The sequence below is a fragment of the Eretmochelys imbricata genome, chromosome 1 (genome assembly GCF_965152235.1).
Source record: "Eretmochelys imbricata isolate rEreImb1 chromosome 1, rEreImb1.hap1, whole genome shotgun sequence".
Lineage (NCBI taxonomy): Eukaryota > Metazoa > Chordata > Testudines > Cheloniidae > Eretmochelys > Eretmochelys imbricata.
In genome coordinates this window covers 312294522-312312579 of record NC_135572.1, presented here as the reverse complement: position 1 = coordinate 312312579, position 18058 = coordinate 312294522, and the positions used below count along the sequence as shown (strand labels likewise).

Sequence of the window (18058 nt, the reverse complement as noted above, 5' to 3'; positions counted from 1 at the left end):
TTGTACCAAAATACAGCTAATTTAAATGCAAAAGACTTTTTGTGGGCTATTTGTCTGTGCTGATGTATGTTAGGAGAATTAAAAAGAAGTTTATTTAAGTAGAATGAAAAAATAGAGAAAATAAGGGCTGCAAAGCGAGATTTACTATTGTGTAAGAAATATTAAACATGCCTGCACAAAGGCCACTTGAGGAAAATTGATTACAAGAAATTTGTGACTAGTCATACCGTAGCATAGAAAGAGAGCCACAGGGCTGAAATGACAGTACAGTTTGTGGTGGTTGAATTGTAGGAATGTGACATTGATCTGAAATGGGACCCATTTGAAGTAGTAATTGTCAATCTGTGCAATTAAAGGATGGCCCAAAGTCTTACTCAATTAGCTCTTTTGGCATGACCACTTAGTTTATAAAGTCCCATCGTCTTCAAAAATAGTCATTCTTCCAGTGGAGCCTGTAGAAGACGGTTTGGTTTGGGGTTGGTTAGTACCCATCTAGGATTGTATCTGGAATTTTCCTTTTGCAAAAATACAAAAATGCCTCATTTGACGGACTGCTCTTATTACAAGGTGAGCCAATCAAATATACTATGAGATTTGATGAATGATTGCCACTGTTTAATTACTCAAACACAGTTAGATTACATGTTGTTTTAGAATCCTTTTATTCATTAAAAGAAAAGGAGTACTAGTGGCACCTTAGAGATTAACCAATTTATTTGAGCATAAGCTTTCGTGAGCTACAGCACACTTATAAAACAATATTTTATTGTGCATACATGTTTAAACGTTTGACTGCCATTTTTTGCAGATATGGTCAGTGTTTTCAATTAGAGATGAATCATGAGTTTGAAAAAAGGAAAGAGATGTACCAGATTATGTACAGTGATTATATTTCTATCCCCTCTTTCCCCCACCCCATCATGTAAACAAATTATATAGCCCTAAGGAAGCAGGAGGAGAATAATGGTATGTGAAGTATCTAATTAATGAATAAGGGAGTGAAATCTACCAAAGATTTGAGATTTATAATAATTCTACAATGCTAATATAAGGGCCAGATTTTCACCTCGTTTAAATCAGCATAGCTCCATTTACTTTAATGGGAGCTGCATCAATTTACTCCAACTGAAGATCTGGCCTTTTATGCTCTTCTTTACCGAAGTTATGCTATAAAGCAACATTATGTATAAATAATTGTACTGATGAATATAAACTTCAAAAATTATTTCCTTTTCCCCACAGGTACAAACACACTTGGAAAATCAATCTAGATATCACATACAGCAAAGCCAAAAACATCAAGTGAAACAATACCTGACACTTGACACCAAGCTCTCCAGCCAAACCCTCTCACTGTCCCACTGCCATACAGTCCAGCCTGCAGGAGCTACACCCATACTGAGAAACGGACACATGCCTCCTGCCAGCGATATTGGCACTCCAGAAAGTCCGGTTACCAAGCTACTGGGTCTTGGAGGACAACATGAAAATGTGGTATGGCATGTATGTTTAAGATACAGGCCGGGCTGAGGGAAAGTATAGGAGAATGGTGGTTATCTTGCACACCTTGTGTTACTTGTGAATAATAATTAAATGTACGTGTACCAGTTCTTTGCTGCAGCACATCACATTATAGCCTCACTTTACAGCCCTTGTTCACTTGGGTACTCCTTGCTTACACAAGCAGTCCCATTGAAGTGCGTGGATTCTGAATGCCAGTGTGACTAGCTGCTTGCAGGATTAGACACTTAAACTTTCAGTTTGCATCTGGATATTTTGTATTTGCAGAATGCATGTCAACTACAAAGTCTGACATTAGTATATTGCTGTCCACTTTTTTGATTATGCACCTGGATTTGCAAACCTTTGTCAAATGGAAGTTATTTATGTCTAAAAACATTATTTCAAATATATAATAAAGTTAAACACCAGATCAGACTAAATTTTAGATGCAATAACCCACTCATTGATTTTTTCGGTTAATTGCTGTATTTTATATAGGCCCGATCTTCAGCTCGTGTAAATCTGTGTAGCTCCATTGACTTCAGCACTACCATTGACTTCAGTGGAGCTACACCTAGTTACACCAGCTGAGGATCTGGCCTGTACATTTTATGCAGTCAGATAAGATCAAGATGTTCTTCAGTACTTCAGTAGATTTCAAGAGATGTTGCAAACTATCAAAAGGAGAATTCATCCAATGGCATAAGAAAGGGAGCAGCTTTATCCCATGATGGGATTTAAATAGAACAAAAAAGACTCATGAATATGCTGTTACCACAGGGTGAAATCCTTTCCATCTACATATGCCCTGAGTAGTTGAGTTCTATGTCAGTGGAGTGTGAAAGGGCTGGGGAAGTGGAATACAGTACCCCAGTGTAGGGCCAATAGGCATGGGTGGTGGTGGGGGAGCTGCAGAATAGTTACCCTCTCCCTGGGGATGCTATTGGCTGCAGTAGTGACTGCAGTCTCTCAGTGCCAGTTGCATGGAGCCCCAGATCCGCATAAATATCCCTGGATTGCTCCATTTGTGGCCTTTCATGGTAGTTGACATGTGGGAGCATGGAGTGTGCAGGCACCTCCGCACAGCTGCTCCACCCACAGTTCCCCTACCAGCTCTGCTTGTACAAACCCACATGACATGAGTGAATCTTACCTATAGACAACAGAATTAGCAACAGTGTTTGACTATGAGGCCTTCTGCAGGGCTGCTTTGTTAAGAAAACAAGGTATTTGCGTACCAATCCAGATTGTTACTCAAAACTCAAACTGAACCCAAACTGAACCTATATTGAGGTTTCAAAAAGTATTTTAACTGTTTTTTCTGTTTAATTATTTATCAGTGTCACACGTTTCTGCAGTTCCTGATTCTGGCTAGGACCAGACAGGCTGTTTTGGATATGTGTCCAATCTTTGGAATGAATATCCAAACTGAGGTACCATGAATTTCTGTGCTTCAACACACAACACATTACTCAACCTGCTCAATTTTGGCAGCAGCATTATATGCTGCAGCATGAGTGACCAGGATTCTTGAACAACCACAGATTCCTGGCAGCCTTCCTGGACCAGTAGATAAATGTGTTACGGATGTGACACACTTGAGAGGGGTTGGGATTGATGGTTTCTAGTTACCCACAACCCTTCTATCATCTGATCTTGGTGTGACAAGGTGGTAGGCTCAGAAAGGGGGAATGGGTAGAGGGCTGTTATTCAGGGAAAAAAGTAACTTAGTGAACCACAACCCCTTTTACTTTACTCATGGGAACTAATATATATGAAAATCTTGCACAGATAGGAAAGTTTATATGAGGCTTAAGAATTTGATCTTTGTTTTTAATTCACTTTTGTTGATTGCAGTTTATTTTCTCTTTAGTTTCATATTATCAAAAATATGGGTCATCATTAATAGTTTAAAACTATTATTTTCTTAGATGGAGGAGGTTATTGATGACATCATCAATATGGAATCAAGTTTTAATGACGAAGGGATAGGTTGCTCCGAAGCTACACTACTAATGCAAAGAACTGTAAGTATTTTATGGACTTTCATCCTGCTATTAGTAATATAGATTTGTGATATAGAATTGAATTGTAAACTATAGTTTGACGGAATAAGCAGTATTTTCAAGTGGTGAAGTTTCCTCCCCATTGTCCTGAGTTATTTGTCTTTGTGCCAGGAAATGCCATAGGGGTTGAGGGAATCCACAGCCCCAGGATGTGGCCAGGATAAAGATAGAGGGTTCCAGCACAGTTCCTCTATTGCTATTATTGCAGACTCTGGGATGGAATAGTAGCTTCAGCTCCTCAATACCCCTGTGCAGGGGTTTTATGACTAAATAGATCCATGAAAGCCAGTATAAAGTCTCCCTCCCCCAATAGCATGCAAGAAGTTCAAAGATTCCCCAGTGTTGCGGCAACTACTCCTACATGCTACTCTGAAGGGAAAGATGGTGGGGTGAGCTCTATTTGTTGCAGAGACCCTTGGGTTTACCTCTAACATTGGTAAACAGCACCCATTTGGAATAATTATAAGCATTGAGGTGAGAATATGAAAAATACCAATTGAATAATAATATTAAAGCAATAGACTCAATTTTTAAAAAATGCGATGAGCAGTCTGTTTACATTGTCAAATATGTTACAAGTTTGAGGAAGGAGAGTGGACAAAATTTGGGTTGTAAATAAAATAGAGCATTACGTATTTGGGGAAATAATTTTGAGTGCTCAAACTTTACTTAAGATGTCATCTGTTTTCTCCTCTCAGCCCCGACTCATGTTGCGATCCTTATTTCCAGACTTCACCCTCAAAGTGATAGTGCCCAGATTGGCAGTTAGAACTTGGAGTGTTCAAACATCTCTATGCCAGTTTCAGAGTTCAAATTATTATTTTTATAGCACGTTGTAAATATGCAGAACACTTTACAGATGGTCCTTGATGAACAGAGTTAATACTCTCAGATCAGTCTGATGCACGGGAAGAGCCTTAACTGTTGCAAGATGGTATGGAGGGATGGTCAGTCAGAGTGAAAAGACTCCATGAAAAGTGGGTTTTCAAGCAGGACTGGAATCCTTCTTTAAAACTGAAGATTTTTCATTAACTAAGTATGCTAATTCCAGCCTCATTAATGTTTAGCTTCAGGCATGAAGTATACACACTCTGTGTATTGTCTATGGCTACTCTCTTCTTGCAGGTGCAAGTCACCATTTTGGTTTTAATCTGTCAAACACTATGGACCTGAGTTTTCTCTTATTTACACTGTTTTGACTGCAACTCCACAGGGCCAAACAGTGCCATTTACCGGCTGGCTTCTGTTAGAGAAGATGCTGGGAGGCCAGAGAGATACAACCTCTTTCTGAACAGCCAGGTGTGTGTCCTTTAGGATGGTACAGTCTGCTCCCCATGAAGCGCCTGGCCTGCTCCAGGGGTCAAAGTGGAGAGAGGGCAGGCCATGGCTCTGCCTCCTTCCTGCTCCCTTTGGGCGGTTAGATGACAGTTAGAATCATAGACTATCAGGGTTGGAAGGAACCTCAGGAGGTCATCTAGTCCAACCCCCTGCTCAAAGCAGGACCAATCCCCAATTTTTGCCCCAGATCCCTAAATGGCCCCCTCAAGGATTGAACTCACAACCCTGGGTTTAGCAGGCCAATGCTCAAACCACTGAGCTATCCCTCCCCTCAGTTCTTGAGTTCTTCAGATACACTGTTGTCCAGCATCACATAAAGTAGAGGAATATATTATTTTCCTGAGTTAAAACATCTCTATATATTTGGTCATGTTATAAAAAGATGTTCCAGGGACAAGGAGGAGGGAGCAGCCAGAATTAAAATCTCAGGATTTTCAGTTTCCCAGAAGAGGCAGGTATCTCCCACACTAGGTATCATCTTTGTGCCCGCAAGCAGAAGGATTTCAGTTGTATCCCAGTTCCTTGCACAGTGACACAAAGAGCAGTTAGGGAGAATTCTCGTGCCTTCCCCTGTGCTTCTGCACAAGGGCCTGACGTAACTCTTACACTGTTGTCAGATGGATCAGAATCAGGCCCTAAGTGATTATGGCTCACTTAGTGGTCTCCCCTCTCCTTATACTCCACTGTGGCAGCTGAGATCTACAGAAGCATTAGAGACACACTTTAAATTTGTGCTTCTGTCATTGTCTATGGTTTGTTCCTCAGTTCTGAAACACATTCCCTCTTACGCTCTGCTAGAACTCAGCTTGTTAGGTTTCCACATACCATGTAAAGCTCACCTTTTCAGTGAACTTTGGCTCACAGGGTCTAATCCATAGACCATTTTCTTTCCTAATCTTAGTGGGTGGTTGATGTGGTTGGGGAATTTGTATTGCTGTCCATTGTGTGTAGTTCTAAACTGATGTTTGTTTTAGTTGGATGCATTCATGTGTGACTTAAATGTTCACATTAAAGGCTATGGGACTACTTATGTGAATAATTGATCAGAGGTTCATAATCTGCCCCTTAATTAATGAATTATAGTTGTGGTATTAGTAGGGTCAGAAAAGTGAAAACAGGAACATACTCCTTCCATCCTGTAGGTGCTCATTGCAGCTCCACCTATGCTAAAGCAGCTGGTCATCTGGCTTTTACTGAAATTTGGTCTAAATTTCCTTATATCAGAAAACCATCTATCCCTGGGCCCCTGATTTAAGAACTACTCAGAGTGGAGAATGCACTAGCTCTATTTCTTGTGCACTTAAGTTTCTACTTTAGATCAGGGATATCTTTTATCACCAACTTTTAAAATCACTTATGCAAAGAAAGATAAGGGGACAGAGAATGTTTAATCTAGCTGCCTCAATACTTATGCAAGTATTTGTAGACCCCAGTTCTGTCTCCGACCATGAAACATTGGTTTCAAATAAAGCATATCTATTACCGTCATGTATTGCTCAAAGGAGACGTAAGACTAGCATTGTTTCAGCAGTACTACAGCAATGAAAGAATAACAAACCCAAAACACCATTTTGCTGATATAATCTAGAACTTTAGTTAGAAAAACAAAATTAAAAGTAAAACAGAATATGATCGAGACTCGTTTTTCCATAATCATGAGGATCCAATACGATGACACCTGTTATTTTGACTGTTGTTAGTGTCAGCAACACCACCATCAGCAATTCCGGGCCCCAGGGCAGAACTGTCAATGGGTCCCCAAGAAAGGGTCGCTGGGGTGGGGAGTCACTGCCACTGCGTATCATGGAGGGCGGGCTGGAGACAGGCCCCACGCTGCTGCTGGCCTGGTGTGGCATCAGCCCATGGCGCGGAGCTGGACCACGTGCAGCGGCTGGTGCACGCGCACACAAGCTGTGCCCATGCGGACACGGTCCACCTGACATTTGGGCGATGTTGCGCCTGCACTGGCTGGTGCCCAGCGAGCTGCTGCTGGCTGTGCTCTTCCGGCACAGCCAGGCTTCCACATGCCTGCCCGGCTGCCTTCGCCTCCTCCAGTACCACCCTGCACGCGCCTAGGAGCCCTGCAACCCGCATGGGCGATTTAAAAGGGCCCGGGGCTCCCGGGACTTTTAAATCACCCAGGCCCCTGGAAAATTGTCCCCTTTGCTCCCGTCGTCGGTGGCCTGAGTGTCAACTCTAGAAAGTAACATAGCGTCCTTGAGCTTTGAACACTGAGGACTGATGCGTTGAATGCAACATGTATATTAAGACAATCGGCCGACTGCAACTGTAGTAATTATTACTTAGCTGCCACCTGTAATGAAAGAAAGGTTAAATTAACTACAATGTAACCCCAGAGTTATGAACACCTGGGAATGGAGGTTGTTCATAACTCTGAACAAAATATTATGGCTGTTTTTTCAAATGTTTACAACTGAACATTGACTTAATACAGCTTTGAAACTTTACTATGCAGAAGAAAAATACTGCTTTTAACCATCTTAATTTAAATGAAAGACATACAGAAACAGTTTCCTTACCTTGTCAAATCTTTTTTTCTAAACTTTCCCTTTATTTTTTAGTAGTTTAGATTTAACACAGTACTGATCTGTATAGTATTTGCTTCTCTCTCTCTCTCTCTCTCTTTTTTTTTTTTTTTTTTTGGGTCTCTGCCGCTTGCTTCCAAATGAGGTGTGTGGTTGACTGGTCAGTTCATAACTCTGGTGTTCATAACTCTGAGGTTCTGTTGTAGGTACAAGTACTGCTATAGCTGGAGATGGTCACAGATGCCAAAAAGCTACCAGCTCTCCATCTTCACCAAACTTGCACTTTAACACAAAACCTTAACAGCAACCTCAGCATGGCTGAAGTGTATTAACTTTCCAAAGACTTGGAATGTGTGACTGTCACTGTTGATATAAAGTATATGACCTCGCCATTAAGATTTTGCATCAAAGTGCAAGTTTAATGAAGTTGGGGAACACATTGCTTTTGGAATCTGTTGGAGATAGAAGTGAAAGCCTTATGGAGCCTGTTATAGACAGTGTAGCAGGAAATGTGAAAATGTCAAGGAATGCAAGAGACTTTTTATTTCCAGGCTTTTCAGGTTTTGGATCAACTGAGGTGTCGTGGTGCAATCCTAGCTATCACTAACCATAGCTTTTGTTTGTGTTACTATATATATATATATGCTTCCAAGACTCATGGGAACGCTATACTGGTAGTTTGCCAAGAACAGTGGCCTCTATGAAAAGATTATTTGCCAATAGTTATTGTACAGGGGTATCTGAAATACCACAAATACTAATACTTTAAGAAATAACTGCAGTATTTTAGATAATCGCAGTGTATCAACTACTGATGAGCACTGACTTTTTTAATGGCTTCTACTTCACATGATTTTCACCAAACCTTACATCATAAGAATTAGAAGATTGTTAGAATCCTGCCATCTGGATTCTTATCTAAAACCAACCATTCTGCAAGGGCCTGAGCTCCACCCATAAAGTGCTAAGTTGGGCTGGCTGAGTTGGGCTGGCTGGGAAACAAGAATTCTAACTTGAAAAAAAATAGAGGTTTTGAAATTTTTAATTTCAATACAGAGCAAAAATGAAACCTAGACCTTTTGAATGTCTTCATGAAAAAGCACAGAGACCCACCAAAGAACAACCAGTATTCTGGTGATTAGGACACTGCATTCACTTAGGAAATGCAGGTTCAAGTCTCTACTCTGCATCAGGCCAGGGAGGAACTTGAACCCAAATTTCTGATATCCTAGCTGAGTGATTTAACCACTAGGCTATGGGGTCAGTCTTTTTCTTTCTGTCTAGCCCAGTGAATATTTAATTATTCATGCAGTGTGAATTAGCTTCACCAGAAGAACTTGAGAAAGAGAAAGAATGACTTTAGATGGAAAAAAGTGTCAATTTTTTTGACCACCTCTAGTGCTGAGAAAGCCAACAAAAAAAGCCTTTGAATATTCCTTCACAATTTTTAATGGTTTTACTTTGTATCCATTTTTTCTATGTATATTCCAGTCAATTAGTTTGCTAGCAGTAATATTTCCTGAGAACAGTGAATTATAAGCAAATACTGGAGAATACTGGTGAAAAGCACATTTTGAATTAGTAACTATAAGTACTTGCACCAGAAACATGATTGCAGGAATTATGCTCATTCATTTAAGGAATAGAAACAAACCATGTGACCTAGACAAATTTAACCTTGTTCACAGGTTACTGAAAAAAACCTCGTCTCATAAAATCTACAAGAAGTATTTGCCCAAAATATTCATGAATAAAAAAGAGGTTTAATACATCAAACATTGTGAGTTATTCTATCCGTTCTACAGTTATACCACAAGACTCATGGCCAAAAATCTCTATAGGGATTTAAGGGTTTATCTGCCCTCTCCAAGATCTTCAGCCTCAACTCTGAGTCCTTTACACTTAAACTTTTTCTAGGGCTTCCAAGTGAGCCTGGTCCGCTTCTTGGGGAACCTGGGCCCACCCACTACACCAGGAACCCAATAAACAACAACCAGAAACTTCTCAATTCAACTTGTTGCTGCTACTTCCCTAGGCCTCTTTAACTTCATCCTTATAAGAGGGCCAAAGTTATCAGATCCCTCTCTCCCTGTGCAAACCCAGCTACACAAATGCAGCCAGCAATAAACCTTGGCTAATCCTCATGCTCCTATAACCAGAGAGAAGCATGCTTCTTTAATCCTCTGGTGTCAGCCAGCGACTGGCCTACTAGGGCCCAGCATCTCCTTTTATCTGAGCTTGCTGGGCTCTGATTGGCTCTGATTGGATGTTGGTAGCCCTAGAAGGACCGGGCCTTTGTAGTTTTCAAGATGGCTGTTTCAGTGAGGTCCCTCTAGGTAGGCCTGGAGAACTTACTTTTTGTGCACCTTTTTTCCTGTATTGCTGCTTTCTTGGATGGGATGTATTGGGACTGCCGTGTTTTCTGTAGGGAGCTGCAAAGGCTAGGTACACCCTTTCACAAGGGGATAATACACAAGTGCAGAAAAGAACAACAGAACCCACAAAAGCGAGCTAGCGTGTTACAAGGGAATAACCCATTAGACAGCCTGTAAGAGAGGAAAGGACATAGATGAGCCTTGTAGCCCTTACAGGGAAACAATTGAGTAAGCAATTGTCAGTTGCCTACTGGCTCAATCCAGGCTAGTCCTTGTGATGTTGATAACCTGCAAAGCAAAAGGAATGTTCTGTAGGGAATAATCTTACCCTGACCAAGGTTTGGACTAGATGACCTAATAGGTCTTTATCCATCTGTAATTTTTATGATTATGTTAACAGCAGTGGATAAAAAGCTCTCATTAAATCACTCTGAACCATGATGAATGCACAATTCTATCTATCTGCAAAATCCCATTGCTGTCACAAGGTCTTTGAGGTCACAATTGCTCATCATGGCATCAATAATTTGTATTCATATTAATTATTTGTCAAATACTGGTGGTTACAATTTGGTAATTGAATGGATTACAAAAAAATTACTGTCTGTCCCATTGCTAGAAACCACACAGAAAAAATATCAGGATATTTCTCTAAATACTTTATTGAATAACTACTGTGATCATTCAGGCAGGAATCCTTTGCGTTAAAGGGTGCACAAAATAATGCTGGACTAGGCAGCCCAGTGCTGCATATTGTATGGGTAGTTTTCAGTCAGTAAGCACTGATGTCATTTGGCAATTTTCATAAACTGTTAGGGTTCAAAACCATTCTAGAGAAAGGTACAGAGTAAATATTAACAACCCTCTTTGCTTACTGTGGGTAACTTGAAAAACGTGCATAACGTCAATGTGAATGCTTTGTCAATCACATTCTACACCAGATTAGTCTGAAAGTCCAAGGAAGAATCAAAGTTCACCTAGGTACATAAGCTTCAGCATAGCTCTCCTAGATATTGTTTACAAGATTACTGAAAGAAAAAAATGAAGGAGAAAGACCAAACTATCGATATTGTGGAAATTATAGACTCTTCAAAAATAAAACTGGTGAGCAAATATTTTCTTTGTCTTTCTTCAATAATTTTGAGTTAAAAATATATAAAGAATGTGGATCATGAGATACTAATCTTAGAACAAACAAGATAAAGTACTGGGTTAGAAACTGTCTAATATGTATAGAACCAATAATGCAGTTTGTTAATTTAGATTGTTGCAGTAAACAGTTCTGAGGCAATCTTTGTGGAGACATTTCTTGATATCAGAGAGGACGTTCTCTTGTGTTTGTAACTGAGCTGTCAAAACAAATGCTTAGTACCAGTTTTTCATGAGTTATACCAGTCTGAAGCAGGACTCTGTGGGTGAAACTCATTCATGGTGTGGAAGACTGGTATACAGCTCTCTGTCGGAGTTAATCCCTTCATAAGGGCTGCATGCGGGTTACTTTAAGGGAGTGGCAAAGCAAGGAAGCTTATGTATCCAGCCTGCCACAGAATAGGTTTTTGTAACAGCTCTACAGAGGCCAGTACAAAAACTAAAATAGGTGTGGTCCAGACGAGGGGCCACAGGTCCACCTCACGGTAGTCAGGTATCACTTCATTAGTTTGCTTTGAATTCACATTCTTAGGTTATCTTTGCACCCAGAAGGGCCGGGAACATTTTTAAAAAGGAATTAAATGTATAGCCCAGCACACAACTCTACAGCAAGGAGTTGATTCCACACCAAATTCCATAGCTGTATGGGATACATGAGGCCCTGGTCTTATTTGCCCAAGCCTTTGGCTAGCCCAGTGGTTCCCAAACTTGTTCCGCCGCTTGTGCAGGGAAAGCCCCTGGCGGGCCGGGCTGGTTTACCTGCCACGTCTGCAGGTTCGGCCGATAGTGGCTGCCAGTGGCTGCAGTTCGCTGCTCCAGGCCAATGGGAGCTGCTGGAAGCAGTGGCCAGTACTTCCCTTGGCCCGCGCTGCTTCCAGCAGCTTCCATTGGCCTGGAGCAGCGAACTGCAGCCACTGGCAGCCACGATCGGCCGAACCTGCAGACGTGGCAGGTAAACCAGCCCGGCCCGCCAGGGGTTTTCTCTGCACAAGCGGAGGAACAAGTTTGGGTACCACTGGGCTAGACCATGGACATCTATGTATATGGTCAGTAGTAACATTTCTTCTGGGCATATACTGTATGTGGGAATCTGAAACTAGTTCATTTTTCTCTTGTGAATAATGAACAAGCTTGCTGCTCATTATTCAAAGATAAAAATAGCCAGTTTTCATACATAATATATCTGAGCGTTAAGTACCAGGTCAAGCAGTGTACAATTATTAACCAGGTTAAAGATAAATGTAGAAGGTGCTGCAATTTGTGCTGGGTACAAGTACAGAGGTCTGAAACTTGGAGCACTTGCTAACTTGATGTTTTACATGGAAATAAAGAAAAAAGAAACAGGTATTGTTTTTATTAGTTAGCAATAAAGCAAGTTTATTTCCCAATATACAGTGATTGTCCTTTAAAAGTCAATATTTTTAATAAGTACTGGAGTACCTTTAACATCCAACTGCAAAAGGGATCCCTAGGCCCTGGAAATACTCCTAGTAAGAGAGAGCTCTTGTGCCAGAGCACTGATAGTCTAAATAGACCAGCAGACAAAGGGTTGGGCAAAGGGAGTATTGTTATCTGTGATCTTACAGAGTAAGTGGAGAGAGAGAGAGAGAGAGAGAGGTTTACTGAGTTTCCCCAGGTGACACAGCAATTCTATGACAAAACCAGAAGTTGGACTCAGATCTTCAGAGTCCTGTTCCAGTCCTGAATCACTAGACTATATGTCCCATCTATATATCCCTTCCATTGTGTGAGCTGTTAGCACACACTAAGCCAGATACTGAGAGGTATTTCAGATATCCCAATTTCCCCCCTCTATTTAAAAATAGGATGTATTTCTGACATTTCAGATATTATTGTATAGTAAATGTATGAGCAACAATTTCATCAACAATTTCGTCACTTGATAGTTATGGATTAAAGTGCAGAAAAAAATCAATGCATGTTTTGAAATTCATATCCATACTTCAGAGTTTAAAGCCAGCTGAGTCACCTGGTTACACTGAACAAATGAGGTAAATGATAAGGAATTAAATACTTTGTTTTTACTTTTTGAATCTGAAGGAATAAAACAAATAACATTTTACATAATACATGAAATGGACAATGAAAATGGTTCTAACTTTAGACTTTCTTCCACATTAGGGATGCAAGTGACACCAGTGTAAAAGCGTTATTAAGGCCCTGTCTGTAGTTATAATTAGAAAGAATTAACAAGAGTCATTTTTAAGTAGAAAGGTGCTAACATACTTTTCCTGGATAAGGTAGACCGACAAGAATCATTTTACAAAATTGTGCTATAATTTAAGGTCCAATATTAACATGATTTAAGAGGTGTATAGACAGGGCGTAAATGTGAATGACAGATTGTCCTAACATTTAACATGCAAGCACTGCAATTTAGATGTCATCTGATGTATTAATTTCTATCAAGCAGAAATGGAAATTTACAATTACAGGTATTGTTATGATACTGTACACTCAAGAAGATGGACCAAACGAGTATAGCTATTAGAAATACATGTGTTTGTTGAAGGTATCTATTCTTAACATGTATGACTCCTCCTCAATGGATGGTGACATGAATTTCAAGGTCTAATGGATCAATGATGGCTGCTCACCATATGAGTGCCTCTTGCCAGCTAATTTTAGAATAAATCAGGGATTATTGATTTTGGTCTAGTCATGTGGGTGGAAAAACATCAGTGCAGATGATTAAAGTGGAATAGATATTATAAAGAAACTAAAACTCTATTTAGAGCTGGGCTTTACTGCATTCAGTAGGACTTTACAAAAGCAAGAAAATCTAGTTTATTTTGGAAAAGAAATTACCGTTTACTTTGTGTTTGTATAAGGTCTAGTAGAATCAGGCCCTGATCCTGACAGAAGACTTTGGATGCTACTGCAATGCAGCAAAAAAAAAAAAGTAACCTGGAAAAATAGTAATGTGATCATGCAATTAAAGACTGTATCATAATTAAGGATACAATTCTGTCATGGAGGTCATGGATTCCGTGACTTTCTGGGATCACTGTGACTTCTTCTGAGGCAGGGCAGAAGCAGCGTCCGGGGTAGGGTCAGCCCCCCTGCGGCTGGAGCAACAGCTGTCTGCCCCTGTTCCAGGAGCAGCGGTGGAACTGGAGCAGCACCTGGTGGCCAGCCCCAGGGCTGCTGGAGCTGTGGTCCCTGGGCCTGCTGGAGCTGTGGTCCCCAGAGCAGCAGTCTCTAGGGATCAGCCCCGGGGCTGCCAGAGCAGCTGACTGGTGGGCTGACCGTTGGACCAGCAGCTCCTGGACCGAAGCAGTGGCTTGGGTTGGAGCAGCTGCCGGAAGTCAGCCCCCGACAGTGCTCTGACTTTTAGTCTCCCCCAACCCCCAGGGTATTTTTAATAAAAGTCAGGGGCAGGTTGCAGGCTTCTGTGAATTTTTGTTTATTGCCTGAGACCTGACCCTGACTTTTACTAAAAATACCCATGACAGAATCTTAACCTTAATCATAATACATATGTACAAGGGGGCCAAATTAAGGCGATCTTAATTCTTGGATTTCCTAAATTTTGGGTGCTTGATTTAGCAACCTTAATGTTCTTTTAACAAAGGGTTTTTTTGTGTGTGTAATATTGATATATTACATGTTTCATATATGTAGTCTCCACTGAAAAGACATCTACCAACAGTTACCATGCTGTGATATCTGGAATACCACAGTATTTCCCTACATGAGGAAATTAGTTTGCTTATCAGCATGATATTTTCCTTGGAAAAGGAACTATGGTATTTCAAATACTGAATTGTGGTAACTGCCAGCTCTTCAATAGCAACCACGAACTACATTTTTATAACATGCATGTCTGCAGCCATACTAATTCAAGCTGTAATCTCATTGGATGGCACAAATTCCTCAGGGTCAGGCATAGCTGCTGGAATTAGGAGTGCAGGGGGGTGCTGCGGCACCCCCAGGCTTGACGTGGTTTCCATTATATACAGAGTTTACAGTTTGGCTCAGTTGCTCTCAGCACCCCCACTATAAAATTTGTCCCGCACCCTGGGGTCAGGCCTCTTCAGTAGTTGGATGAGAGAGCCTAGCAAAAGTCCTGGAGCTGCAGGACTTACTACTGGGGGCACTATGGACTTGATCTTGCAAAATGCTGCTGAGTCCTAGCCAGAGACTCACTCACAAAGTTAAAATTCAGCATGGGCTGAAGTGCTTTATTGGTCTAGGCTGGAGTGCACTGTTCAGCACCTTGCAGGATTGAGCCCTACAGATGAGAACCACCATCTACAGATACAGTCATTGAAGATCCAGTGACACTTTTGTTATTAAAAGCAAGAGCGTTAAGCCTGGTATCCTTGCCAAATTCTAATTTGGTTAATTACGTTCTGCTTTCATTAATTCCCCTTGCAGTTTCAGTTAGATATAGTATGATTCACTTCCAGTAATACACTGTCACTGGGTGTGCCTGGTTAACATTTCCTGTGTTAACAGTTGCTATCTTTCTCCAACTGCTCTTTTTAAGTGGGTGAAATTATTATGTGTTTGTACGTGTATAGGACATACATGTCATCTACAAAGTACACACACAGACACAGAACTGAGAGCAAGCATGTATATTTTGTACAGTTAGGACATTTTTAAGTGCTTTGGATTCATCACATTTAATGGTGCTATATCACTGTAAGGTCACTTTCATACACATAATGTATAATTACATCATTGCAAAAGTATTTGTGCTTTTTTGTAAGGTTACAAAAGTTTTTGTGAGGTTTAAATACAAAGTTTTGAGTATATTTGGTTCAAGCCATAATTATGTATAAACTTTCAGTGCTACATCATATAACATCATGAAATCCTGTTGTGACATACAGGATCTTAATATATATGCAAGTGGCCTGATATAACGTGAATGACGCCTAATAATTTGTATAATATTTTGGGGTATAATTTTTGTCTTTTGTATTTAATTCCAAAGTGCCCACATTTTGGGTTACGTTTGAACTAACTTCTGCAACATTTAACCAGGAAACAAAATTTCTCATCTCTCATTACAGCAAAAGTGACCACTCAAGGTTATAATGCAATTTCTATTTTAACCTCTAATTTGTTTGGTACTAGAATTTTCCATGCTTGGTATCATGCCAGAGGTGAATTTTTTTATAGAGTTTCAGCAAAATCCTTTAAGAAATTGTGGAATTTTCATATGGGGGGAAAAAACCCAAAAGAGAAATGTGTATACATGTCAAAGGTGCATCAAATTTGTCTTGCTTTGTAGATCCTAATGTGATTTAAACAAGAATCCATATTTGAAGGAAAATAGTTCAGAAGTTTTAATATTAAGAAAACTGACAATTTATTTTTAAGATATGTACAGTAGGATTTTCTGAGGTTTTTGTTGTTGTTTTGCTTCATCTATACCTTGTAGTATTGTGGACACATAGTTGCATTAAATTTTGCTATTTGTTTTTTCTGCTCTATATAAAGCAGCTTCAAACACTGTGAGGCCACTGTGCAATCTATACTTGTAAGGATGTTTAAAATCTCTAGTAGCCTATATATCCTGATGGAGGAAGCAGAACCCCTACTCTAGAAGGTACGAATGGAGGAAGGGAGCTCTGAACTCTGGAGTTCTACTCCAATCTTTGTTACTGACAGGCTTGATAATATTTTGTATTTATATAGCATTTACTGACATTATTTCATCCAGGCACTATAAAACCAGTATTTGACAAAAATTAATATATTTATACTCATTTTACAGATGGGGAAATTGGCACTCAGAGAGGTCAAACAACTTGCATATGGGCACACAGCAAGTGAGTGCCAGAACTAGGATTATAACCCAGCACTTTTGATGCTGAGGCATGCTCCTAACCCCCCTAGAACATAGTGGATGACAGTCTCTATTGCCTTGCAGCATGTATAGTCACTTATATCAGTGCAAAGTGGGTGTCAAATGTTATCATTCTGACTTAGTGTTTTACATCCATTTTGTGCTGAGGTAAATGTCTACATAAAGTGCAGGAAGAAAAGGAGTACTTGTGGCACCTTAGAGATTAACAAATTTATTTGAGCATAAGCTTTCGTGAGCTACAGCTCACTTCATTGGATGAAGCTCACGAAAGCTCACGCTCAAATAAATTGGTTAGTCTCTAAGCCACAAGTCCTCCTTTTCTTTTTGTGGATACAGACTAACACGGCTGCTAGTCTGAAACCTCTCATAAAGTGCAGGGTAATTCAGAATCAAACCTAGTGTCTTCAAGCGAGATCACTCTGGGTATGTCTACACTGCAATTAAACACCCCTGGCTGGCCCGTGTCAGCTAACTCAGCCCAAGCCCTGTGAGTCCATGGGGCTGTTTCATTGTGGTGTAGATGTTCAAGCTTGGACTGCAGCCCAGGCTCTGTGACACCCTGGGGGAATGTCCTAGAGCTTGGGCTCCAAGGTCCCTGAATCACAGTATTGCTATCCGTATAAAAGGGATAATGGATAATAATATTTCCCCACCTACATCACAGGAACAACCACCTCATGTCTTTTTGCTTAATACAAAGCTGGCATTTAATCTACTGCTATTTTAGTTTGCTGACTTTGGGCATTGTGTGGAAACAACAATTCACTTCACGGCACTTCTATTTGATAGAACTGATCTGACTGCTTTTGTGGGTGCAGATTTGTCTGACTTTTCTTACAGAGTTTAGGATACTTTTGCTCCCTAAAATGCTTGAGGTTTAGGGAAACTTTTACCTGTGACCTGTAAATTGGCTTCTAGCCCCACGTGGCTTATAAATTCAAGCAGGGAGTTATGGGATGAATCATAAATCAGGATTGTTAACATCTTCTTTTGGGAGGTTAGGGTGCCATTATCTTACTGATGGTTAAGCCCTTGCTCAAGAAGCCACCTCTTCATACTGTTTTTTCTTCTCTCTATCTGAACATTTCAGTCCTGTTTGTTTGTTGTTGGGGGTTTTTTTTGCCTGAATATGGCAGAGTGTTTGGTCTAATGTTATTTATCCAATGATTTCCTGGCAAGGGACAAAGGACAGATGTCTATGCTGATTCTTTTAGGTCTATTCTCAGTCTTTGATAC

At 40.4% G+C, this 18058-nt stretch overlaps 1 protein-coding gene across 1 annotated transcript in view; it reads left to right on the top strand.

Moving 5' to 3' along the window:
• Positions 1-18058, top strand: part of TFEC (transcription factor EC) — a 139358-nt gene that overhangs the window by 94965 nt on the left and 26335 nt on the right. The window contains exons 2-3 of the mRNA XM_077807823.1: positions 1243-1494; positions 3435-3530. Of these exons, the coding sequence (XP_077663949.1) occupies positions 1243-1494; positions 3435-3530 (348 nt within the window). The remainder of the gene's footprint in view (positions 1-1242; positions 1495-3434; positions 3531-18058) is intronic.